Source organism: Cetorhinus maximus, chromosome 18, assembly GCF_964194155.1.
Source record: "Cetorhinus maximus chromosome 18, sCetMax3.hap1.1, whole genome shotgun sequence".
Classification (NCBI taxonomy): domain Eukaryota; kingdom Metazoa; phylum Chordata; class Chondrichthyes; order Lamniformes; family Cetorhinidae; genus Cetorhinus; species Cetorhinus maximus.
Genome location: NC_135896.1, coordinates 51646950 through 51672932, shown reverse-complemented (window position 1 = coordinate 51672932; position 25983 = coordinate 51646950). Strand labels below are relative to the sequence as shown.

Genomic DNA, 25983 nt, shown 5'->3' with positions numbered 1-25983 from the left:
TTCCAAAGCTTAGGGACTTAGCAGCTGAAGGCAGAGCTGCAAATTGTGAAATCAGGGATGCAGAAGAGGCCAGGATTTTTTTTTATTTATTCATTCATGCGATATGGATGTCAGTGGCTAGGCCAGCATTTATTACCCATCCCTAACTGCCCTTGAAAAGGTGGTGGTGAGCTGCCTTCTTGAACCACTGCAGTCCATGTGGTTTAGGTTCACCCACAGTGCTGTTAGGAAGGAAGTTCCAGGATTTTGACTGAGCAACAATGAAAGAACAATGATATAGTTCCAAGTCAGGATGGTGTGTGGCTTGGAGGGGAACTTGCAAGTGGTGGTGTTCCCATGCATCTGCTGCCCTTGTCCTTTTAGATGGTAGAGGTTGCAGGTTGGAAGGTGCTGTCAAAGGAGACTTGGTGAGTTGCTGCAATGCATTTTGTAGATGGTACACACTGCTGCGACTGTGCATCAGTGGTAGAAGGACTGAATGTTTAAGGTGGTCGATGGAGTGCCAGTCAACCAGGCTGCTTTGTCCTGGATAGTGTCGAGCTTCTTGAGTGTTGTTGGAGCTGCACTCATCCAGGAAAGTGGAGAATATTCCATCAAACTCCTGACTTGTACCTTGTAGATGTTCAACAATTGTAGGAATGCAGAGATCTTGGAGGGCTGGAAGAGGTTACAGACATATGGAAAGAAAAGCCATGGAGGGATTTGTAAATGAGCAAAAATTTTTAAATTAAGGCATTGTCTGACCAGGAATCAATATAGGTCAGCAAGCACAGGGGTGATGGGTGAATGGGATTTGGTGCGAGTTAGGATATTGGCAGCAGAGAATTGAATGACCTCAGGTTATTTTCATTGGAAGATAGAACACAAGTGATGTAACTGATAATGGCAACATGTATGGCCATGTGGATGCAATCTATGAATCCTTGTATTTTGAGGAATTCAGAAACTTGGCAAAATTAGAAGGTTCTGTGATGTTACGACCATTTGTCCATGAGGAACTCAATGGATTACTTTGCTCCAGCATACAAAGCATCAGTGATGGGCCTATACATTTGTGCACAGCTGATTAGCTAACAATACTGTTGTTCCACTGGCAGTCTGTAAGACCCTAAAATAAAGTTTCATGACAGCTGTGGTCTTCACAACCAATTAAATGCATTACATATACCACATGTGGAATGTGGGTAGGGTTGCAACATGTGGCATTGATAGCCTTCCTCATGAAGCACAGCTTCTGAAAGCAAAGTCCCAGGAGCACATTAATGTTTTATATTCTTTTGTACTACTCAGCCAGTCTATCCCCACTCCACTGCACCTCTCTTCTTTCAAAAGGATAGAAGGTATCCTGGGAGAGCCATTGTCATTTCCTCAGAACTTGTATGAGGAGGGATGGGAGGGGTGAGGAATGAGTAAGAAAAACTAAGCACCTCAGCAGAAGAAGCTGATAGTGAAACAGGAGTCAACAGTGGACACATAAGACGAAAATCATCTGAGAATGAATAAATTCTTTCATAGCAGCTGCTGAGCCACTTCAATTGACTTCTGCCTTGCCTCCCAATAACTTGGATGCCTGTTTTCTAAGAATGTGATTTACATACAACATTAACAAGATGGTGATGACAAATATGGTACATAAGATATCACTACCACCTCATTTAAAATACATATAGAAATTTTACACAAAACTGGGAAGGAGAATAAATAGACAACACTTCAGTCTAACAGATTCTCACCCCATTTCTCACCCAGCACAATACTGCTTGACAATGGGTGGTAAAAGTATGAAACTTCAGGCTATGTCAATTAATTTAAGAACAATACAAGGGATACACAGAAGAGATGGTTTATATCATCTGCGCTAACTTCAATGATGAACAAGCATAGAAGAAATAGATGCCTTCAGCCAAAGGGACAAACATTGCAGGTTGCATCATACTCATTGCCTTGAAGTTAAATCTTTCCAAAAAACATTTGATCATCTGGTCCTGATCCTGGTCAGATGGGATGCCCAATAGATCATCCACGATGAGACTGCAGAAGCCGAGATCAAGTTTGAAAAAATTAGTCCTTACGTAGAACAGATTTTACCTGACTCGGCTTTCTTCCATGGACCCTGGCAGAGTACAATTGCAGTCCCATTTGTTAGTCCAAACTGGAAGGATATATATGACACTGCACGTGTCAAATTAAGTATTTGGGGATCACTGGGATTTCTTGCAGCAGTATTGTATTGGTTCAAATCAAGTTCCTGGTAATGAATGTGCCTCTTAGGGCAATAATAGTTCAAACATGAGGAAGCAGCTAACTGCTCAAAATACTGTCAGTATAAATGATTTTATATAATAGCGTGAAATACACTGGATGAAAACTTAAAGTTGGATTTCACTCAAATGACTACTTGTAACCATACTACAAAAGCCAAGAAAATCACCTCACTTTGCTCTCAGTACTAAGGTCAGTCTCCAGCACATCTGAAAGCAGGGTGAATAAAATGGAAACATAACTTGCCTCTGAGACAGAAAAAAAAATCCTGTACAGTCATCAAATGCCGAGTAGCTTATTCCAGGGCTTGGTTCTCATGCAGAAAGTATCCCTTAAAAGAAATCTAACAATGCCCTGATCTGTTAATTATGTCTTGAAGGCTTTTACCAAACCAACTCAGGAATCCTTCCTTGTGAATTAATCAATCCTGTATTCAATTATGATCTCAAACCTCATTAAAGGGCTGAAACCCGCAGTTCTAACCCAGACAAGAGTGGGTAGTACAAACCGTGCCAAGCGTGCATATGCTGCATATGCACCACTCAAAGACTTTTGATTAAATTAATATTTTCTTGTGGTGGCATTCTGCATTGCTAGAAAGCAATGTAAGCATACTCATAACATCAAAAGCAAAGGTGGAATACTTAAATAGTTCACATTGGCCCACCCACTGATATATTCCACAAGTCTAGACTCCCAGACTATTGGAATTTGCAACTACTGGTTTGATGATTCCAAACATCAGGAGTACTGTTAAACAATTTTGTTCACACAGATAATAGAGCTATCTGACTATACACTCATTTTTTAGATTTGATGCATTTCAGTTTATCTCACTATGTGGCAGCAATGCAAATGCTCAAAATGTATTTCTAATTATATTAAAGCTATTTGATTTAATAATTTATTTTCCTCAGAAATCTATACAACCAATACGTGTAGCAGCCACAACACAAAAATCCCAACATATCACCGTATGAGATAACTTAAGCTTTACATTCTCTTAATTCTCAAAGTACATAACCTGTTCATGGCTTAACCCTTCAAAGTATTATTTGACAACCAAAAGAACAATGTCATGTTAGGAGCCAATTGTAAATGCCAAATAAATTGTTAATAAATTTGGACTGGCTGGTGAAACATGAATGGATTAAGACTGCTGAGTGTCAGCCTACAGTGAGTTGTAGATGAGATATCCCATGTCTTTTGTGATAGTAAGCCAACAATCGCCATTTCTTGGTGCTGAGCAAATCATGCTACCAAGATTTCCAGTTGAAATCTGCGATGGCAGATACATGGCATGACTGTTATAATCAGTATAAATTTACAACAAAATGTTGAAATTTTAATTTTATGAATTCACAAATTCAAAAATAATTCTTTTGTTACACAGTACTTACAGCAGGCATGTTGGTGCAAATACAACTTGCCTGTTATATGCATTGGTCGAGAAAACATAGTAGCATTAAAAATGAAAAATATTATTTTTCAATACCATTTAAAATTAATTTGCCCAGCATCTTCCCATTGAATTAAAATGATTTACAAGGGTGAAATGGCATAAAAATGACAAACTAGGAAATGGTGAAGAGTGAAAATAGGAATCAGTAATATTGGTGGTGGTTTGCAGGCAAACCCAAATGTACGAACATCAGATCAAAGATTCATATATTAAGATAAATTGCAATATCTGAAACAACGTAGCACATTCTCAATTTCAGCATAGAAAAACAATCATGCAGCAAAATTATGGAACTCTAATTTAATCTGAAATTTATTTGTTTAAATAGTATCTAAGGAATGAAGTGAGATCCCTACATTTATAGAGGGCCTTGTTAAATATCAGTTCATATCTAGACTATTTCAGAGGAAATAAAGACTAAGGGACATGAAATCTGCCACAATAAGCCTCTTTTATTACATTCAAGGCGCAAATGTTTAGTAAAGCGCAGCAATTTCTGCCCAAAATAAGCAATGCCATAACTTATTATTTAAATAGAAAGAAACTTCAGAATGCTTCAGTGCAGAGGGATCTGGGTGTCCTCGTGCATGAATCGCTGAAAGCTAATATGCAGGTACAGCAGGTAATAAAGGAAGGCAAATGGAATTTTGGCATTTATTGCTAAAGGAATAGAGTGTAAAAATAGGGAAGTATTGTTGCAACTGTATAAGGCATTGGTGAGACCGCACCTGGAGTACTGTGCACAGTTTTGGTCCACTTACTTGAGGAAGGATGTAGTTACATTGGAGGCGGTTCAGAGGAGGTTCACTAGATTGATTCCAGAGATGCAGGACTTGTCTTATGAGGACAGATTGAGCAGTTTAGGCCTATACTCACTAGAGTTTAGAAGGATGAGAGGAGATCTAATTGAGGTATATAAGATGCTAAAGGGGATTGACAAAGTAGACGTAGAGCAAATGTTTCCCCTTGTAGGGCATTCTAGAACGAGAGGCCATAGTTTTAGGCTAAGGGGTGGTAGATTTAAATCAGAGATGAGGGGGAATTACTTTTCTCAATGGGTCGTGAATCTGCGGAATGCCGGGACGCTGAATAAATATGAGGAGATAGACAGATTTTTACTTAGGAACGGATTGAAAGATTATGAGGAGAGGGCGGGAAATTGGAGTTGAGGCCGAAATGAGATCAGCCATGATCATACTGAATGGCGGGGCAGGCTCGAGGGGCTGAGTTGCCTACTCCTGCTCCTAGTTCTTATAACCTGCAGCTTTGAAATTGAAGTTAATGCAAATGACTAAAGGTTATCATTTTTGGCCAGTAGCAGTGTTTGCCCATTATATAAGAGGTGAGGACTTCAGCTCAAAAACTGTCAATGAACATGTGATAGTGACACTAGAAACGTGAGGCAGAATTTAGATAAGATGATGGGGATTTGCACACCGATTGGAGAACCAGTTGGAGCCCCACACCTCTTTTCCACAGGAAGTCCGACACTATTTAATTCCAAACAGGAATTTACCTGAGCAGCATTGGGCCTCCCACTGAATTAAGGCCCCAACTGGGCGGAGGCAAGCAGCTCTCCACTACTGAGAGTGGTGGCTGCTGCTGGTAATGTATTAAGAACCTCATTTCAAAAAGAGCGGGGAGGCTTCATTTCAAAAAGAGCAGGGAGGCTTCGTTTCAAAAGAGCGGGGAGACTTCATTTCAAAAAGAGCAAGAATGGGTGATGTGTTGCTACTGCAGCAGGGAGGCTTCATTTTAAAAAGAGCGAGAATGGTGCTGTGTTGCTACTGCAACATGTGGGCGCTGCTGGGCACCAAGGGGATCCAGGGCGAACCCATCAGCACTAAGTGATTACAGGTCGAGGAACTTTGGATCCAAGTCGAGGGGCTGGAGTGCGAGCTGTAGACACATCAGGGAGGGGGAAAGTTGCCTGGATACTTTGCTCCAGGAGGCGGTCACACCCCTCATATTAGGTCATTCCAATTTGGTCTGCGATCAGGGACAGAATGATGTGACTGCAGGTGAGGCAGGTATGGGGACTCAGGGGGTAGCATTCGAGGAGCCTCAGCCCCGGCAATTGTCCAACAGTTACATGGACGAGAGCAGGGACTGCAGGGGGGATGAGCGAAATGACGACGGTACCATCATACTGGGAGATTTTAAGTGGTTGGGGGGAGGGGAAGAATAGGAACGTAGTAGTGGTAGGGGACAGTATAATTAGGGTGATAGATACTGTTCCCTGCAGCCGTGAGCATGAGTCCAGAAGGCTGTGATGCCTGCCCAATGCCAGGGTTAAGGACATCTCCTCAGGGCTGGAGAGGAACTTGGAATGGGAGGGGAGGGATCCAGTTGTCGTCGTCCACGTTGGTGCTAAAAACATTGATAGGACTAGAAAGGAGGTTCTGCAGGAAGAATTTGAACAGTTAGGGACTAAATTAAAAAGCAGATCCTCCAAGGTAATAATATCGGGATTACTACCTGAGCCACGGACAAGCTGGAGTAGGGTAAATAAAGTCGAGGAGGTAAATGCGTCACTCAAAGATTGGTGTGGGAGAAATGGGTTTCAGTTCATGGGGTACTGGCACCAGTACTGGGATGGAAGGGAGCTATTCGGGTGGGTTGGGCTTCACTTGAACTGTGTTGGGACCAGTATCCTGGCGAATTGAATAACTAGGGCTGTACAGAAGGCTTTCAACTAAATAGAGGGGGTGGTGGCGATGGGAGTGTGTGTTCTGGAGAGGGGATACGTACGCTTACAAAGCGAAAGGAGATGGCAGCATTGCAGGGCAGCTATTTCGGTAATGATACCCAGAGTGTGACAGGAAAGGGCAGAGTGTACAAACATAAATAAACAACAGCAAAAAGGGTCGAAGGGGGAAAAAATGGTAAAAAGGCTAAATTAACAGCTTTTTACTTAAATGCACATAGTATACGGAACAAAATTAATGAATTAACGGCACAAATAGAGGATAATGGGTATGAGACATGGTTACTAGGAGATCCAAGCTGAGAACTAAATATTCAGGGGTATGTGACTTTTCGAAAGGGCAGGCAGGAATGAAAGGGTGATGGTGTAGCTTTATTAGTACAAGGCGCAATAAGTATGATCATAAGAAATGATCTTGGATCAGAAGATGTAGAATCCATATGGGTGGAGGTAAGAAATAAGAAGGGGAAGAAGACACTGGTGGGAGCAGTCTATAAGCCCCCTAACAGTAGCTATACTGTAGGACAAATAATAAATCAGGAGATAATGAGGGCATGTAAAAAAGGCAGTACATTAATCATGGGTGACTTTAATCTTCACGTAGATTGGGAAAATCAAATTGGCAGAGGTAGCCACGAGCAAGAATTCATACAGTATATTTGGGACAGTTTCCTAAAATACTATGTTGTGGATCCAAGCAGGGATCAGGCTAATTTGGACCTGGTAATGTGTAATGAGGCAGGTTTAATAAATAATCTCAGAGTAAAAGATTCGCTAGGAAACAGTGACCATAGGATGGTAGAATTTAGCATTCAATGTGAGAGTAAGAAACTTGGGTCGGAAACAACTGTGCTAAACTTAAATAAGGGTAATTAAAAAGGAATGAGGGCAGAGTTGGCTGGAGTGGACTGGGAAAGGAGCTTAGCAGAAAAGACGGTTGATGAACAATGGCAGACGTTTAGAAAAATAGTTCATGACACACAACAAAGATATATCCCCATGAGGAAGAAGGATTCTATGAAGGGGATAAGCCAACCATGGTTAACCAAGGAAGTTAAGGATAGTATCAAATTGAAAGAAAAAACATACAACGTGGCAAAGATTAGTGGTAAGCCAGAGGATTGGGAAAGTTTTAAAAACCAACAAAAGAAGACCAAAAATAAATAAAGAGGGAGAAAATAAACTTTGAGGGTAAACTAGCAAGTAATATCAAAACAGACTGTAAAAGCTTCTTTAAATATATATAGGCCAAAGTGAACATAGGCCCCTTAGAGAATGAGGCCGGGGAAATAATAATGGGGAACCAGGGAATAGCAGAGGAGTTGAATAAATACTTTGCATCAGTCTTCACAGTAAAAGACACTAACAGCATTCCAAAAATACTATATAATCAAGCGGCAAAAGGGCAGGTGGAAATAAATACAATAACTATCACTAGAGAAAAAGTACTAGGGAAACTAATAGGGCTAAAGGCTGAAAAGTCCCCTGGATCTGATGGGTTGCATCCTAGGATATTAAAGGAAGTAGCTACAGGGATAGTGGATGCACTGGTAGTAATCTTCCAAGAATCCTTAGATTCTGGAAAAGTCCCAGAGGATTGGAAAACTGCCAATATAACACCCTTATTCAAAAAAGGAGGGAGACAAAAAAACAGGTAGCTATAGGCCAGTTAGCTTAACATCCATCATTGGGAAAATGTTAGAATCTATTATAAAGGATGTAACAGCAGAGCATTTAAAAATGCATAACATAATCAAGCAGAGTCAGCATGGCTTCATGAAGGGGAAATCATACCTGACAAATTTATTAGAATTCTTTGAGGTAACGAGCAGGATAGATAAAGGGGAACCAGTATATATAACATATTTGGACTTCCAAAAGGTGTTTGACAAGGTACCGCACATAAGGCTACTCAATAAGGTAAGAGCCCATGGTGTTGGGGGTAGTATATAAGCAAGGATAATGGATTGGCTAACTAATAGAAGACAGAGAGTTGGGATAAGGGGGGCATTTTCAGGATGGCAACCTATAACAACTGGAGTGCCACAGAGATCAATGCCGGGGCCTCAATTATTTACAATATATATGAATGACTTAGGTGAGGGAAGTGAATGTACTATCGCCAAGTTTGCAGATGACAAAAAATAGGTGGGAAGGCCAGTGGCGAGGATGACAGAGTCTACAGAGGGATATAGACAGGTTAAGTGAGTGAGCAAAAACTTGGCAGGTGCAATACAATGTGGGAAAATGTGAGGTTATGCACTTTGGCAGGAAGAACAGAAGAACTGTATAATATTTAAATAGAGAAAGGCTGCAGAAAGCTGCAGCACAAAGGGATTTGGGGGTCCTTGTGCATGAATCACAAAAAGCTAACATACAAGTTCAGCAAGTAATAGGGAAGGCAAATGGAATGTTGGCCTTTATTTCAAAGGGAATGGAGTATAAAAATAGGCAATTCTTGCCAAAACTATACAAGGCACTAGTTTAGACCACACCTGGAATACTGTGGACAGTTTTGGTCCCCTTATCTAAGTAAAGATACACTGGCATTGACGGCAGTCCAGAGAAGATCCACTAGGTTGATCCTGGGTATGGAGGGATTTTCTTATGAGGAGAGGTTGAGTAGGTTGGACCTTAACTCACTGGAGTTTAGAAGAATGAGAAGTGACCTTATTGAAACATATAGGATTCTTAGGGGGCTTGACAGGATAAATGAGAGGTTGTTTCCCCTTGTGGGTGAGTCTAGGACCAGAGCACATAATCTCAGAGTAAGGGGTTGCCCATTGAAGACAGAGATGAGGAGGAATTTCTTCTCTCAGAGGGTAGTCAATCTGTGGAATTCTTTACCGCAGAGGGCTGTAGAGGCTGGGTCGTTTAAGTATATTCAAGGCTGAGTCAGATTTTTGATCAGTAAGGGAATCAAGGGTTATGGGGAAAAGGCAGGAAAGTGGAACTCAGGGTCATTAGATCAGCTATGATCTCATTGAATGGCGGAGCAAATTCGATGGACCAAATGGCCTACTTCTGCGCCTACATCTTATGGTCTTATGGACCACCACCTAATCCCTGGAGAGAGATAAGTGGGGTGGGGTGGAGGTCGCAGGCAAGGGGGACCAGATGCAAGAGCCAGGGGGTGGCTTTCAACAGCACTCCCCTCTTCCGAATGTTGGGTCTCTCGATCGGGGACTGAGTGTCTGTGAACGAGGGATTCCCCCCCTCCCCCCAAAAGACTACAGGCAAACCCGGCAGAATTTGCTGGATGGCTCTCGGGAGGTGCATGGAAATTGGGCAAGTCCCGTTGAGTGCCTTAGCCACCATTAAATTCCGGTGGACTCAGGGATAATTGCTCTCAAGAAGCTCACTAATGAGTCTAATTGACATCCTGCCACCAGTGGGCAGGATTCACACATTGTACCCTTCCCACCCACCACGAAATGCAGGACACTTTTCCCACCACTGGGAATCAGATGTAGGAACTCCTGACCAATTCTCTCCACCACCACCGCATCATGGCCGCTCCAGCAGGCCCCATTAAATTCTGCCCGTGAACGGACTTATCTAAATATTATCCATTTGGGGCATGGGGCTCACTGAATCACAAATCTAATTAAATAGACAGATTTAAGATCACATGTGAGATACTCCATTATAATCTATCATATAGAATAAAAATCAAAAATATTATACCCAGCACATACTTCATAGTCACAAATATTACTTCCTGTAATATTTTTTATGTTAATGTTTACAATTTTTCTTTCAACTTTGGAAACAACAGCAACAGCTTGCAATTATATAGCATATTAACATACAAAAACATCCCAAAGAGCTTCACTGAGCCTTAAAGAAAGAAAGTGAGCCAAAGAAGGAAATATTAAGAGAGGTGACCAAAAGCTTGATCATATACGTGGAATATAAGGATAGTCACAGGGTTCCAGCTGGGAATTTCACAGATAATGGGCAGGATGATTGAAGCTATGATCACCAAAGGGGATTGGGGAAAGAGAAAGCACACAAAGCCAGAGTCAGAAGAGCTGAGAGTTCAATAATGGGGCATTGTAATACCATTGAACGTTACCAAGATAGGGAGAGACAAGGCCATTGAGGTATTTAAAACACAAGGAAGTAAATTTTAATTTAGACGTGTACTAGGCATCAACGTAGGTGAGTGAGGACAAGGCCAATGGGCAAACACAACTTTGTAGCGGCCATGATATGGGTAAGAGAGTTTTGGACAAGGCAAAGTTTACAGAGAGTTGAGGTTGGAAAGAACTGGCATATTCAATTTTGGAGGTGGCAAATCATGGGTGAGGATTTCAGCAGCAGACGGGCTGAGCTGTTTGGAGGATTGGAGAGAAGGAAAAAGGAACACAATGTTACAAAAATGTGTTGAGAGGATGTAGAGCCTGGAGCTAAGCTGAGGGCTGAATATGACATCAAGGTTGAAAAGAATCAGCTTCAGCTCCAGTGAATGATCAAGAAGGAAGATGGAGTCACTGAGCATGCAGAGTACATGGCAGCGAGCAAAGACAATGGTTTCGATCTTTCCGATAGTTAGCTGGAGGAAACTGAGGATCATTAAAGACTCAGTGCCAAAAAACAGTCAGGCAGCAGAGTTACTGTGGAGAGGTTGAAAAGGTTACTGGAGCTAAAGTTCTGGATGTCATTAGTGCACATGATTTTTTACCATTTAGCTTGAAAAGGAGAAAATTTAAGCTTAAATATTTTAAGGTGGGAATATGATGACAGGAGCCAGCTGGCAATAGGGAAAATGGCAGTGGGGCAAGAAATCTGATGCTGCAAAAAAGATTGCAGGTGGGTTTGGGCTGCAGGCTCATGGTCAGGAATGTCATGCTATGTTGTGGCTTGCTTGATTGAAAGTATCCATAGAATTACATGGAGTATACAGCAAAGAAACAGGCCATTCAACACAACCAGTCCATGCTGGTCTTTATGCTCCATTCGCGCCTCTTCCCATCTTTTCTCATCTATATCTATAATGGTAACCCTCTATTCCCTTCTCCCTTATATGCTTTTCTAGTTTTCCCTTAAATACATCTATACTATTCACTTCAACCACTCCCTCTGTGGTAGAGAATTCCACATTCTTACCACTCTTTAAGTGAAGAAATTTCTTCTGATATGCCTATTGGATTTTTTGGTAACTATCTTGCATTATTGACCTCTATCATGCTCTTTCTCCCAAGAGGAAACATTGACTCTGTATCCTCCTATCAAAGCTTTTCATAATTTTAAAGACCTCTATTAGATCACCCGTTTCACCTTATTTCTTCAAAGAAAAAGAAACCGAGCCTTTCTTGACATGTATAAGCACACGAACTGCACACAGTACTCTTCTTAAGCGTGGTCCAACCAAGGTTCAATACAACTTTAGCAAAACTTCCCTACTTTTCAATTCTATCCCTCTAGAAATAAAGCCTAGTCTCATCACTGCTGCTCCATCAGCCAATTGCAATCCCCAATGCCGTGCACTAACAAATACAGCATTCCTGATGAAAACTTGGATCCAACTTTTAGTTTAACTAACTTTAAGCTCTGTCAGCCCTTTTCAATATATAATGCCCTCAAACAAAGCAGAGCTGGTTCCCAATCATGAGTGGAAGTGGTACTTCCACAAAGAGGAAGATTTTCTCCATGGGCTTCCAGATCCCATAACTTATTTTGTAGTGCTACCAGACACACTCACCCCCACAATACACCAAAGTTATAATTTCAACATTTGCAGATGACACCAAATTGGGAGTGGGGGAAGAGAAGGTGTAGTTAACAGTGAGGAAGAATGTGAATAAATACAAGACTATTTAATAAACTTGCAGAATAAACATGTAAATATAAATGAATTTCAACATAGGTTGGTAAGGTGCATTTTGGTAGTAATAATAAGAAAGCTACATACTCCTTGGAAAGTAAAAATCTAAATGAGTTTCAGAGGCAAAATTAACGAGGGGTACAAACGCAGAAATTACTAGAAGTAACATAAGAGATTAGCGTGTAAAATTAAAGCACATGGGATTGGGGGTAGTGTATTGAGATGGATAGAAAACTGGTTGACAGACAGGAAACAAAGAGTAGGAATAAACAGGTATTTTTCCAAATGGCAGTGACTAGTGGGGTACCGCAGGGATCGGTACTGAGACCCCAGCTATTCACAACATAGATTAATGATTTAGATGAGGGAACTAAATGTAATGTCTCCAAATTTACAAATGACACAAAGCTGGGTGGGGGGGTGAGCTGTGAGGAGGATGCAGAGATGCTTCAGTGTGATTTGGACAAGCTGAGTGAGTGGGCAAATGCATGGCAGATGCAGTATAATGGGATAAATGTGAGGTTATCCACTTTGGTTGCAAAAACAGGAAGGCAGATTATTATCTGAATAGCTATAAATTGAGAGAGGGGAATGTGCAACGAGGCCTGGGTGTCCTCGTACACCAATCGCTGAAGGTAAGCATGCAGGTGCAGCAGGCGGTAAAGAAGGGAAATGGTATGTTGGCCTTCATAGCAAGAGGATTCGAGTACAGGAGCAGGGATGTCTTGCTGCAATTATATAGGGCCTTGGTGAGACCACACCTGGAATATTGTGTTTAGTTTTGGTCTCCTTATCTGAGGGAGGATGTTCTTGCTATACAGGGAGTGCAGCGAAGGTTTACCAGACTGATTCCTGGGATGGCAGGACTGACATATGAGGAGAGATTGAGTCAGTTAGGATTATATACGCTGGAGTTCAGAAGAATGAGGGGGGAATCTCATAGAAACCTGTAAAATTCTAACAGGACTAGGCAGGGTAGATGCAGGAAGGATGTTCCCGATGGTGGGGAAGTGCAGAATCAGGGGTCACAGTCTGAGGATACGGGGTAGACCATTTAGGACTGAGATGAGGAGAAATTTCTTCACCCAGAGAATGGTGAGCCTGTGGAATTCAGTACCACAGAAAGTAGTTGAGGCCAAAACATTGTACGTTTTCAAGAAGGAGTTAGATATAGCTCTTGGGGCGAAAGGGATCAAAGGATATGGGGAGAAAGCAGGAGCAGGCTATTGCATTGGATGATCAGCCATGATCATAATGAATGGCGGAGCAGGCTCGAAGGGCCGAATAGCCTACTCTTGCTCCAATTTTCTATGTTTCTAAGTAGTAATGCAGGCTAATTAAAGACATGAAAAGCAAACAAAGGATTTGGGTTTAATTCTAGGGGACTAGATGTGAAAAGGAGAGAAGTTATGCTGAACTTTTATAGCATCTTTGTTATCCACACTTGGAGTATTGAGAGATGTTCAGGTCTCCATACTGTAAAAAGGATAGGAGAGCTTGTGGGGAAGATGCAAAAAAGATTTCCAGGGATGATGTCAAAAATGGGATGAACAGTGAGGGAATCTTTTCCTTAAAAAAAAGGCTGGAGGGTGGGGTGATCTGGTCGGGATTTTAAGATTATAAAAGGGTTTAATAAGTTGGGGAGAGAAAATGTTTCCACCTGTGAAGGCAACACAAATTAGAGACAATAAATATAAAATGGTCACTAATAAATCCAATAGGGAATTTAGAAGAAACATCTTTACCCGGAGAATGGTTAGAAGATGGAACTTGTTACCATGAGTGGTAGTGGAGGTGAATGAGTGAGTAAGGAAGAGGAGGTTATGCTGATAGACTTAGATGAAGATGGATGGGAGGAGACTCGAATGGAGCGTGAACACTGACAGGGACCAGGTGGGCCAAATTGCCTCTATGTGCTGTGCATTCCATTTAATTCTTTGCAACCCCACTCTTATAACTCTTAGATATCTACATCTCAGTTCAGCAGTACCTTTCCAGCACCGTCACAACCTATACCAACCACCCCCAAACAACAGTACACTTAAACCTCTGAATCCCCTTCCAACAATTCAAACATTCTCTCCACAATATGCTCAAGCCCAATATGCCCCCTTGCAGTGCTCAAAAACCTTGAATCACAATCATAAAACTACCAAGTCACATGCCTCACCCGCCTACACGGACTCCCTTCACTCCTACCTAACTGCAATATCTTTCCTGCAGTCTTCCTCTGAAGCCTGGGTTTTTAAAACGGTAGAGAAGAAAATATCTATCTACTTAAATGGAATCATAATGGTAATAATAAAGACTACTGGTTTATGTTTTGATGCAAACATGCACATAATCATGGAATACAAATCAAAAATTCCACTAACATATCACAACATTGTGTAAGGAAAACACAATTTGACATATTCAAATCACTAATTCAGTAGCCCTGATAACATACTGCATGTTACATGGGATAAAGCTGTGAAAACTCTGACTTAGTAAGAATTAAGACAGAGATCTGCTCGGAATATGTTAAAAGTGTTGCATATCGTCCATACTTCCTGCCAGTTTAATTAGTACTTCCTATAACACTTTCTTATCATGCTTCAGCTTCCTATTTTAAAATCCTATTTCTTATACTTAGCTCTCATTTGGTAATTTCTCCCATGTCTCATTCCTGTCTCTGGGCCCACTCAGCTCATGTTGTAACCCCTGGCACAACAGCACTACCTGCTAAGACATGTGAAAATTGTCAGCAATCAAACTGCAGACATCTCTTCCAGCCAAAGAACAGGACAGCTTTTTGCAGAGTAGGAGCAGGTGGCCAGCAACACCTATTCCTGCAGGGAGCTGGATTCTGTTATTACCCCAGGCTCTCTCTGCCCACTGCTCCTAAACCCAAGAATCTTCCTCAGTTGCCAGGTCCCTTTGACCCACACTACTACTAAAACTGAAAGCATGCACCAGTGATGATTACACATGCAGGTAACCTCCTGTCCAGTACTCCAGAGTCCAGCACCATTCCTGTGGTCTCATATCTTGGCACCTGGTACTTCCTCCCCATGTATGGCATACACAAGGAAATTCCCAGTTAGCCATACACTCCATTTCACCCCCTTAAGTTCTATCAAATACTATCATTTCCCAAAACGGTTTCTGAGCCCCCAAACTTTAACTTTCCATTATTTGTAAACTCTACGTGAAATCTGTTGCATTTCTTCCTCTGTAATCTTCCAAAATTGTCTAGATTTTGGAAACATCCCAGCAGATTGGAAAACTGCAAATGTAACACCTCTGTTCGAGAAAGGAGGGAGACAGAATGCAAGAAACAATAGGCCAGTTAGCCCAATGTCTGTCATTGGGAAAATGCTAGAATCCATTATTAAAGGGGAAGCAGCAGGACATCCAGAAAACCATAATACAATCAGGCAGAGTCAACATGTTTTTGTGAAACGGAAATCTTGTTTGTCAAATTTATTACAGTTCTTTGAGGATGTTGGATGAAGAGGAACCAGCAGATGTAGTGTTTTTGGATTTCCAAAAGGCATTCAATAAGGTGCGACATCAAAGATTACTATACAAGATAAGAACTTATGATGTTGGGGGTAGCCAACGGATAGAGGACTGGCTAACTAACAGGAAACAGAGAGTCAGGATAAATGGGTAATTTTCAGGGTGGCAAACTGTACCTGGTGGAGTGCCGCAGGGATCACTGCAGGGGACTTAACTATTTGCGATCCAGTTATTCGGAGGTTTTGTAGCTAAATTTGCTCACGATACAAAGATAGACAGGAAAGAAAGTTGTGAGGAGTATATAAAGAAACTGCAAAGGGGTATAGATAGGTTGAGTGAGTGGGCAAAAATTTGGCATGTGGAGTATAATGTGGGAAAATATGAGCTTGTCCACTTCAGCAGCAAGAATAGGAAAACATTATTCAAAAGGAGAGAGACTGCAGGATCCTGCAGAAAGAGGGACATGGAAGTCCTTGTACATGAATTACAAAAAGTTAACATGCAGGTACAACAAGTAATTAAGAAGGTAAATAGAATGTTAACCTTTATTGCAAGGGGGGATGGACTATAAAAGTCCGGAATCTTGCCACAACTGTGCAAGGCATTGGTGAGGCCACACCTAAAGTAATGCGTACAGTTTTGGTCACCTTACTTAAGGAGGGACACACTTACATTGGAAGCAGTTCAGAAAAGGTTCACTAGGCTGATTCCTGGACTGAGGGGTTTGTCTTATGAGGTGAGGTTGAGCAGGTTAGGATACATTCATTGGAGTTTAGAAGAATGAGTGGTGATCTTATTGAAACACTTAAGATTCTGAATGGGCTTGAGCAGGCTAGATGCTGAGAGCATGCTATCCCTCATGGGGGAATCTAGAACTGGGGACACAGTTTAAAAATAGGGAGTCTCCCATTTCAGACGGGATGAGGAAGAATTTTTATCTCAGCAGGCCATTAGACTTTGGAATTCTCTTTGCTAGAGAACAGTGGAGACTGAGTAATTGAATATATTTCAAGGCTTTGATTGACAAGAGAGTCATGGGTTATCAGGGCCAGGCAGGAAAGTGAACTTAAGGCCACAATTAGATTAGCTATGATCTTACTGAATGGTGGAGAAGGCTCAAGGTACCAAATGGCTCTCTCAGGCTCCTGCTCCCATTTCTTATCTTCTTATGTTATGTATCCTTGGCTTAAAAGATGTGAAAAAACAAAAATCCATATGTAAAGGAATATTTAATAATCAAGGCTCGTCCTTTGTGGTTTTCACGGAAAAATGCAGCCAGTAAAAATTCTACAAAACCATTTGACAAACATGGCAACTAACTCATCAGCACTCAAGAACCTTGAAATAGGAACCAGAGATCTCTAATTTTATTGGAATGTATTACTGGAAGAATCCACGAGCAGGTTTTACCTATTTTTAAGATAGTTAATAAAAGAACCAGAAAGGAGGTTTCTTTAAAAAAAACATTTTATGTTATGGTGTGGAATGCAATACCTGAAACGGTTGTGGAAGCAGACTTTACATTTTCAAAAGAGAACTGGTTATACACTTGAGAAGGAAAAAAATACAGGGCTAAATGGAAGGGGAATGGGGCTAACTGGAAAAGCTCTTTCGAAGGTCCAACAAAGGCTGAAGGGGCTGAATGACCACCTTCTGTGCTATATGATTCTATCCTAAAGTATACTATCATAAACTATCCTCACTGATGAAAAACAAAAACATTTTTAACCTTCGTTAAACTTCTCTTACCCAACAGTAAAATACAAATCAGCAGGTTTATAATTCACCTCAAAACAAAGATTGTGCAAAGCACATACATGGGGGAGAATTTTTAGCTCGTCGGGTGGGTGCGCGCCCAACCCGACTGAGCATAAAATGACGCGCAATATTTCGGTCAGCGGGCGTGCGCCAGAGTCAGCAGCGCGCCTGCCGACAATTAAAAGGCCTATTAAGGCCGTTAAAAGGGTAATTGAATGAAATTTTTCACTGCCCATCCAACCTTGTGGTTGGTGGTCAGGCAAAAAGGTCGAGCGGCCTTTACAATTTTTAGGCAACCTCATCCACGGGTGGGATGAGGTTTTTAACAGCAAATAAAAGTAAAACAAAAATTTTAAAATTTATTAATAACATGTCCCTGCTCATGTGACAGAGTCAAATGAGGGGACGTGTTTTATAACATTTTAGAAATGTTTATTTTTAATGTTTTAAACTGTTAATCTCCCTGAGGCAGCTCTGTGCCTCAGGGAGATTTTCAAGCGTGCACCCACAGCAATGTGCGAAGTTCGCACTCGCCTTCCTATTCGCACCCCACCCCCCACAAACAGGCAGTACTGAACGCTGCCACTCTCATTTCAGGCTGAACAGGCCTTAATTGGCCCTCCAGAGCGTGAAATCACGGTCCGGCCCCGACCCCTCCCACCAGCTCCCGCCGAGCCCGCCCAATGAGGGAAAAATCCTCCCAATGAAATAAAAATAAAACAATTGAGTTCCCAAACCTTTCATATGCACAGCTGCTTCTGGATACTTCATTACTAATTCAAGGTTAAATTTCACCTCCTTCTTCTTGGTTATGCAAGTTTCCCAAAGATGTTTCAGAATCTTACCTCAGTTTAGCGCTCCCTTTACCATAATCCTAATGAACAAGAACTGAATTTGTTCCAGATTAGTCAATCTGAGTTTCAACATTAGAAATGGAATCCTGACATTGTGTACAGCTGAAGTGATATTTCGCATGATTCACATTAGAACATTTACTACTATTACGCAATGCAACATTAAATAATTTAGTGCTTTGTGTCTACCAAAATGCATGTCAGTCCTGAGTTACCATCATTCTGACAACACCAACCAATGCTGGTCGGAAGGTATAATCCCTCTACACATCGACTAATTTCAAACAGCACTATTTCTCGGATTCCATTTTCTATTAAAATTTTGGTGGCCTCAAATGAAATGTACTTTCATAACTTACTCAGCGACTACCATTTCTAATTTTTTTTTTTGCGCCGTACCTTGTCCATCTTTAGAAATCACTGCATTCACTTTGGCCTTCTGAATGGCAGACTTTGTCTTCTTTTGCTGAACTTGAACATCCTTAGACATTGGTACAGGGGCACATCTACGAGGAGCAGGCGTCTGCAGAGAACCTCTCATGCCAAATCCAGCAGTAACAGATTGACTCCGACAAACTGAAATTAAAGTCAATACTTAAGGGCAAATTATTAATTTTTGACTTAATTCTATTGTAAAGGTATTCTTGCATTTGAAGCTCCAACTTCTTATGGTGTGATTTATTTATTATGAAGGTAGTAAAACATTTATAACGCAATTAATAAACATAGCTTGTAACTGGAGTACAGAAAGAAGGTCCCAATCAATGTTGTAATTGCTAGTACAAGAGTTGCGTTCGGTGCCCTGGGACAAAAAGGGAAAAATCATCCAGGTTTTGTGTGTCTGATCCCCATCCTTTTATGCCTATTGTGAATGTCCAGAGAGAACAGAAGTTGGTTGTCCTGTCTCAGTTGTCAAATATTAAACCTATACTTAATATTATTGCGCATACAATAAGAACCTACATGAGAGAGGTGCCAAAGGGACTATCAACAGATCTGCATTCCTATATGAGTCAGCACTTTCAGAAAAGGAAAGGGGAAATTCAGAGGGAAGAAATAGAAAATAAATCATGACAAAACTAGAAGAGAAATTAAAATAAGACCTACATTGAAGCCATTTTTCCTCATTCATGCATATAGGGCTTATTACTATCAGTTTTCAAAACCTGTGCATGCTTCAGGCTTGAAAAAGATAGGATCTGGGGTATACCATTTACAAACAGTCCATCTTCTTCCTAGAGAAGAACTCAATATTCAAAGGCATTCTCCTCTTTAAAAAAGGAACAGTAGCTAATCGATTGAAGATAGATCACTACTTGCTCTAGTCTCCAATTGAAACTTATTAAGGTTTGAAGAAGGGGAAAGATATATTGAGGACGGCACGCACATATAGCTTCATATTCAAATTGCTAGTTTATTTGGACTCCTTTTCCTCCTTTACCTACAAAGCAATTAGATGATCTGTAAAGCAAGATTTTGCACAGAATTCTATCTGCAATTAATCTCAATGCAGTTCTTGAAAGGTGGTAAAAATAGCAATTTAATTGAAGCACTCAAAATGGTAGGTGGGTCAGCAGCCAGAGGTTATAGATTTCTGATAACTGGCAAAAGAACCAGGGAAGGGGGGAGTGGGGAGATGATTTTTTTTTTAAAATAAACACTGCAATGATGATCTCCAGTGCCTGAGAGAGCAGCAGTAGCTGATTCAATAGTAATTATGAAAAGGGAATTGCATGCAGAGATATGGGAAAAGATCATGGAGTGGGACTAATTAGATAGCCTTTAAAACAGCCACCATAGGTATGATGAACTGAATACTTCTTTCTGAGCTGTAAGATTTTATGAACTACAGTCTGTACACTGGCTATTGGAAAGCATCACATCCCACCACTTGATTATTTTTTCTTTGAAAGCAAACTTGATATTCACCGTCACCAAACTGCATGCTCAGTCCTTTAAGGCAACAAATTGTTTTATTTATACAAGATAGACGCAGAAACACTGAATAGTTTATCCAGTAAAACATAGATTTGTCTGCATACCTTGCTACATAAAACAATAAAGACATCACTCATTTTATCTCTAAACATTTTTTGAACAGGTTTACTTGAGTTAGCCAGAAACTAGTTTAGCTCCCCTTGTTTACATGAAACCCGCTTAGAGCTGAAACACTAGATGAAAACTGGGCCTAGGCTGTCCAGTTCTTCAATAGGAAGTTTCTGACTGAAATGCCCCTCAAACAGAAATCCAGCCAATGACATTGCCCCTTCTTGAAGTCATTACTAAGGCTCAGACCTATCTTTTTGATTTGTCAGCAAGTAACTTGGTGCCACACCTGCCAGATAGCCTGAAGAAAAGCAGTAAAGGGCAACATCTTTCATAGTTACATTTAATTGAAAATCCAATTTTTGACTACAGCAAAGCAGCTTATGATTGAAATATTGTCCAGGGTTGATTAATTAATTAACACGGCAGGCACCCATTGTATGGACCATACAAAAGCTTGCACCATGTGAAATCCATTCCAGTCAACTGCTTATTTGAAAGTTGTGCTTTTCGTTGGGAAGATGCTCTGTGTATCCTTGGTATTAACCTCTTTATGCTGCTTACACCATGCATGGCAATTCTAGCAATACAAAATGTAAGTTAAAAATTCAACATAGGGTCCCAATAATTGTCAAGGGGGAAAAACTTAGCTGGAATTTTTGGAAAAATTATAAATGCAAGTATTAAAATTTCTACTTTGGCAATATTGTAAGTGTAAACAACTGAAATGTCTTCTCTCCCTGTTTTATTAAACCTTGCTGCTACTATTATTTAGAGTTGAAATAAACACATATAAATTGCACAAAGCTTTAATCTTTCAATTAATTAACCATTTACACTGCGACCTTAGTATGTTGAGAAATCCTTACTCTTCATAAAGTGTCATCTCAAATAGTCATGTAGGCATGGAGACTTAAAGCATCAGGTAAGCAGTGCTACAAGAGCGTAAATCTTACAATGACAGCTGGAAAGAAAATATCATTTTTCCAATATTAATGTGGGATACTGTGAAGCAGGCTCGTGAGGGCTGTGTGTATGGTGTGTGTCTGTGTGTGTGCACGTGTGCATGCGTGTGTGACTAATTTAATTAAACTGAAGACAGTTAAACTGCAAGGTTTAAATCATCAAAAGGCTGGGTGTAAAAGCAGGCATTTTGAAGTAAAGATGAATTAGCTAAGATGGGGTACAAGTAGATACAGCATGAATAGGAGTTTGCATTACGAGGTAAGTTGAATTTTTAGCTGTTCAATTAGCTGTTGAATTTCAAAGGAAAATAAAAGGAGGTTTTATAACTGGCAAAGATCATAAATGAATAAAGCAAAGTTATTAAGTTTATTTTTTCCCAAAAGTAGTGGCCATAAAGACAACATGAAAGATTTTTATATTTTGGGAAAGGTAACTTCCAAAGAAAGTGAAGAACAATGGGTTTAAAGAAGAAAGAGAAAAAACATATTTAAGGAAATATTGAAAGCTATATGAGGTGTGTGTGGCCATGTGATCTTGAAGAGTGTGCTGTGCGAGGACAGACCAGTAAAGTGAGCAGCCTTTAGCCACCCCAGAGAAATGTTTGTTTGTTACAGAAAGCAAGGTTTTGTTACAAGCCTTGGATTTCCATAGTCGAGTGAGAGGGGGAGAGTAGCCTGTGAAATACCTCCCCTTGGCATCAGAGGCCTTGTGGTAACATTGCTGGGTTTTTTTTATAGATTAAGAATCGATGGGGAATGTTGCCTTCAGAAGGGTGTTTATTTGGGTATCTAGTTAAGTAAAAATCTTTTGGGAAATGTTATAAGACTAAATTTAACTGTGTAACTGTAATCTTGTGTGTTTAAGTTTTCTTTTCTTATGTTAATAAATGTTTTAATTTAATATCTAAAATCTTCAAAAGTGGTGGTGAAATCTTTACTTCTGACTTAAGTACACATACCTTCCCGTCATAAATACAAATTGCAAATTGTTGTGATAGCTTAACCAAGTTTCCCTTTGGGATTTGGTCAGCCCGGCAATTACTGCCTGCCATATCATAACACAGCTTCTATACAAAAATACCAGAATACTGATGCAACACAAATCACATATTCACTTAAGCAAGAAAATAAAAATAATTAAATTTAGGAGACACAATAAAGAGGTAATCTGAGGATTTATATTTGTGTTCTACACTACATTGTACAGTATAATCGAGCTACCCGACATACTATTCCATTTTCTAAATCAATAGACAGAACCATAGTGCCCTCTATTGCATAAAACAAAAAATATTCTGTTGTTGAGGAAAGTTAGAATAACATGCCAAGCATTGATTTTTTTTTTAAGGTTTCCTATTAACTCTTTAAATTGAATAGCAAATATTTTTGAGATAAATGAGCAAACCAAACTATGACATTCTGAAATTATACTGGCTACAGTTAGACAATTTTACCAGAAATGTTATGAATATAATAGTGAAACTGTATATAACTGCTGCAAGAGTTAACAATATGTATCTTATAAGACAAATGTTGAGCTTATGATTCTGTAAAGTAATTTAGATCATGGTTTGTCAGATAAACTGTTCATTAAACCATAATAATTAAAAATGAAATTAAAACAATTTTCAAAGTGAATATTGGATAATTATTAGGAAGAGATAATATAGTAAATTTTCATGAGTCATTATGATCAAGGTGGTTTTTGGTGAAATTCAGTTTTCATTATATAGTATTATGAGATCTTTGCTGATGTTTTAGGATCAAATTTTGCAATTTTGTGCTTTGCTCGTCATGACCACAAAATAATCAATATAGTGTATGAATGTCATCTGCACTTTGATGGTTCAAATTATTTGGAACTAGTTAGATTTATGTTTTTAAATCATTACTTGTTTATTTTCATGAAAACGAATCAATAATTGCTTTAACACTAGCATCTTTCTGACTACACACTTGTTTCAATGTTATTCTTTTTTTTTGAACAACGAGTACACTTTGCACCAGAAGGGGAAATGACAGACATGTAGGCTTGAAGGAGTAACTGAAACTGACCCAGGACTATTCTAGTATCGGGTAGTTATCTCCTGGCAGAATTCGGCTTTCTGTTTCTTCATAACTGATCCCTCACCCTACTTGGCAAAGAATGGACACTATTTTTTTCATCTCATGTGCATCTGTGTATCAATTTTTACTTGGATAAGCTAACAGCCAGGATGGTGAAAAGTGAATACATTCATTATAATGCTGTGAAGACAACGATTTTAACATAGTATTTGTGCCATAATTCTGAATAAACAGATAGATACAATTTCTAAGAGCTTTTCAAAACCTGAATAAAAGTTTATCAAATCAATTTAACATTAATGTTACCTACTATGAGGATTAGAAATTCTAATAGTCAAAAGCCCAGGGATTGTAACTGCACAATGATTTGGTTTGGGGATATGATGGTTGTGCATATTTTTATTGTTTTAGAAGCCAGGATTTACCTCAGAGTATTAAAGTAGTGGCCGTCAGTGGTAGAAATAGTACAATACTGTTGAGTGAACCCATAATTTTGCTCCTAATGTACACATTGAAATTCTGGACCAACATAGCTATCAAAAAATAACGCTCTTGAATTTTCTTGGTGGTTTTGCATAAAATTAACTCCAAACAATACTGTATTCATTACAATATCAATGCATTCTTTTAAAATGCAGATTTGAAAAGAAACCCAACTGCAAAAATTTGTATAATTTTTATGCCAGATTTAATATTAATAAAAAGATTCCTATTCTTGTGACTTCTTTGCAGCAATAATCAAAATTATTTATTATTTATTTTATGAAAATAAAACTCATTCCTATAAATTATGCCATAGCAAGCACTGAGCAAAATTTCAATGACACTGAAGATTTGTTTTTATTCTGCAGTATTGTAATAGACCAAGAAAATATTTCTCCATCTCACACAAAACTGTTTGCTCTTCTCACCCAGTGCTGTTGCAGAGGAGTCAGATGGCACATCTCTGAGAGAAACATAATGGATGTTGTTGCTTGGCAACTGCTGGAGCCCTTGATTCAGAGCCTGTGTTGCACTACAATGTATTGCTGAACTCTGTGTCATCTTGTCGGAACGTGTTGGAGGTGCATCAACAGGATGGATGTTGCTTGTTGTGAATGCTGAAGTCAACATTCGTGACTAAAGGACAAACATAAAAATAACCTATTATGGTCAATGTACAATAATATAGCATAATTTTAACTTATTATTAAGCACTGCAAGTAAATGTGAAGCAAGGTTCAGAAAATTATATATGTGTATCATCTCAGTTTAAAACAGCTTAAGTAATATACAATTGTAACATTAATTCTGGCTACGGCCATGTAGTTGGTGAATCATAAAGCAATGAACACAATTTTCAGGTGAACAATTTGCAAATCTGCACTTCCAAAGAGGAGAACGGGACCACTGATCCATTTGGTAAACATTCATTGTACAGACCGAGAAAAAAAAAAATCATTAAATGGAAAATCAAAATTACCCTTGTTGGTATTACATATACTCACTTGAACAATGTTCACTGAAATCAAAAATATCCTGGCAGATTTCTGGTGGAATGGCTCAAGGTGAGTCAAGCAACATGCATGTTATAATAATAGGAGTTTCAACATAATGGGGCCACTGATTTACGCCAGTGTGACCACATAAGTTAAAGTAATACGTATAGGAAATGTGCATTTTATACAATAATTGCAATGTATCTATTAAAAAACTTACAGCTGCATGCATGTCCTATCAACTTTGATTATAAATTCCTATATTCACATTTATAATGGAAAGTGCCTATGCAAACTTATCACAATTATCAAGGGAAATTAGGAGTGGGCAATAAATGCTGGCTTGCAATTGACACCCAAATTCCATAATAAAAAACAAAAACCCTCCTGCAGGTGCTGCAGTGTGACAAGTTACATAGCTAGTTTCCATTATAAATGTTGGCATCGAACATGAAAATAAAAACACTAAAATAAAGGTAGAACATATGGCTTAAAATAGCAATCAAATTATATCTGCATGCCCCAGTCGAATTATTCCCCCACTACAACCTTACAACAGGTATAACACCATGGGATACTGCTATGATCTTGGTAGAGACCAGTAACTTTTAAAAGAAATTCAAACTCCAGTTATTAACTGAAATATTTATGCCACAAGATTTCACGTTTTAAACAAAAAAAATTTTATATGTGCAAGAGTTGAACAAAACAGATACCACTAACTTAATGCTATATTTCGTAAACACTTATACTTTAAACCTGAACATCACAACAGCACACTTCTGATTCTACTTTTATTTCCACCCAAGAGTTCCCCTATGCTTTACAGGCTCTTCAGAGTTCCTTCTTTTCTCCTGGGGCCAAACTAAGGTGTGCCACAGTCCTCAGGAATCCACTTTGATTCTCCTCAGTGTTCCCACTATTCTCAAAAGTATGAGACTTCCTGGATCTTTCCATTAGCATCAAGATAGGTGAACCCTCCAAACTCTCCCTCAACATCTCACGATTGTGGACTCCTCAGCTCAAACATGGGCCTCACTGTATTCTTGC

The 25983-nt window shown here is 39.6% G+C and overlaps 1 protein-coding gene across 1 annotated transcript in view; it reads right to left on the bottom strand.

The window, feature by feature from the left end:
• The window catches only part of kiaa0586 (KIAA0586 ortholog), a 657376-nt gene that overhangs the window by 565909 nt on the left and 65484 nt on the right, over window positions 1–25983 (bottom strand). Inside the window, exons 7-8 of the mRNA XM_078562702.1 lie at window positions 24367–24574; window positions 18777–18953 (exon numbers count right to left, since the gene is read on the bottom strand). Of these exons, the coding sequence (XP_078418828.1) occupies window positions 18777–18953; window positions 24367–24574 (385 nt within the window). The remainder of the gene's footprint in view (window positions 1–18776; window positions 18954–24366; window positions 24575–25983) is intronic.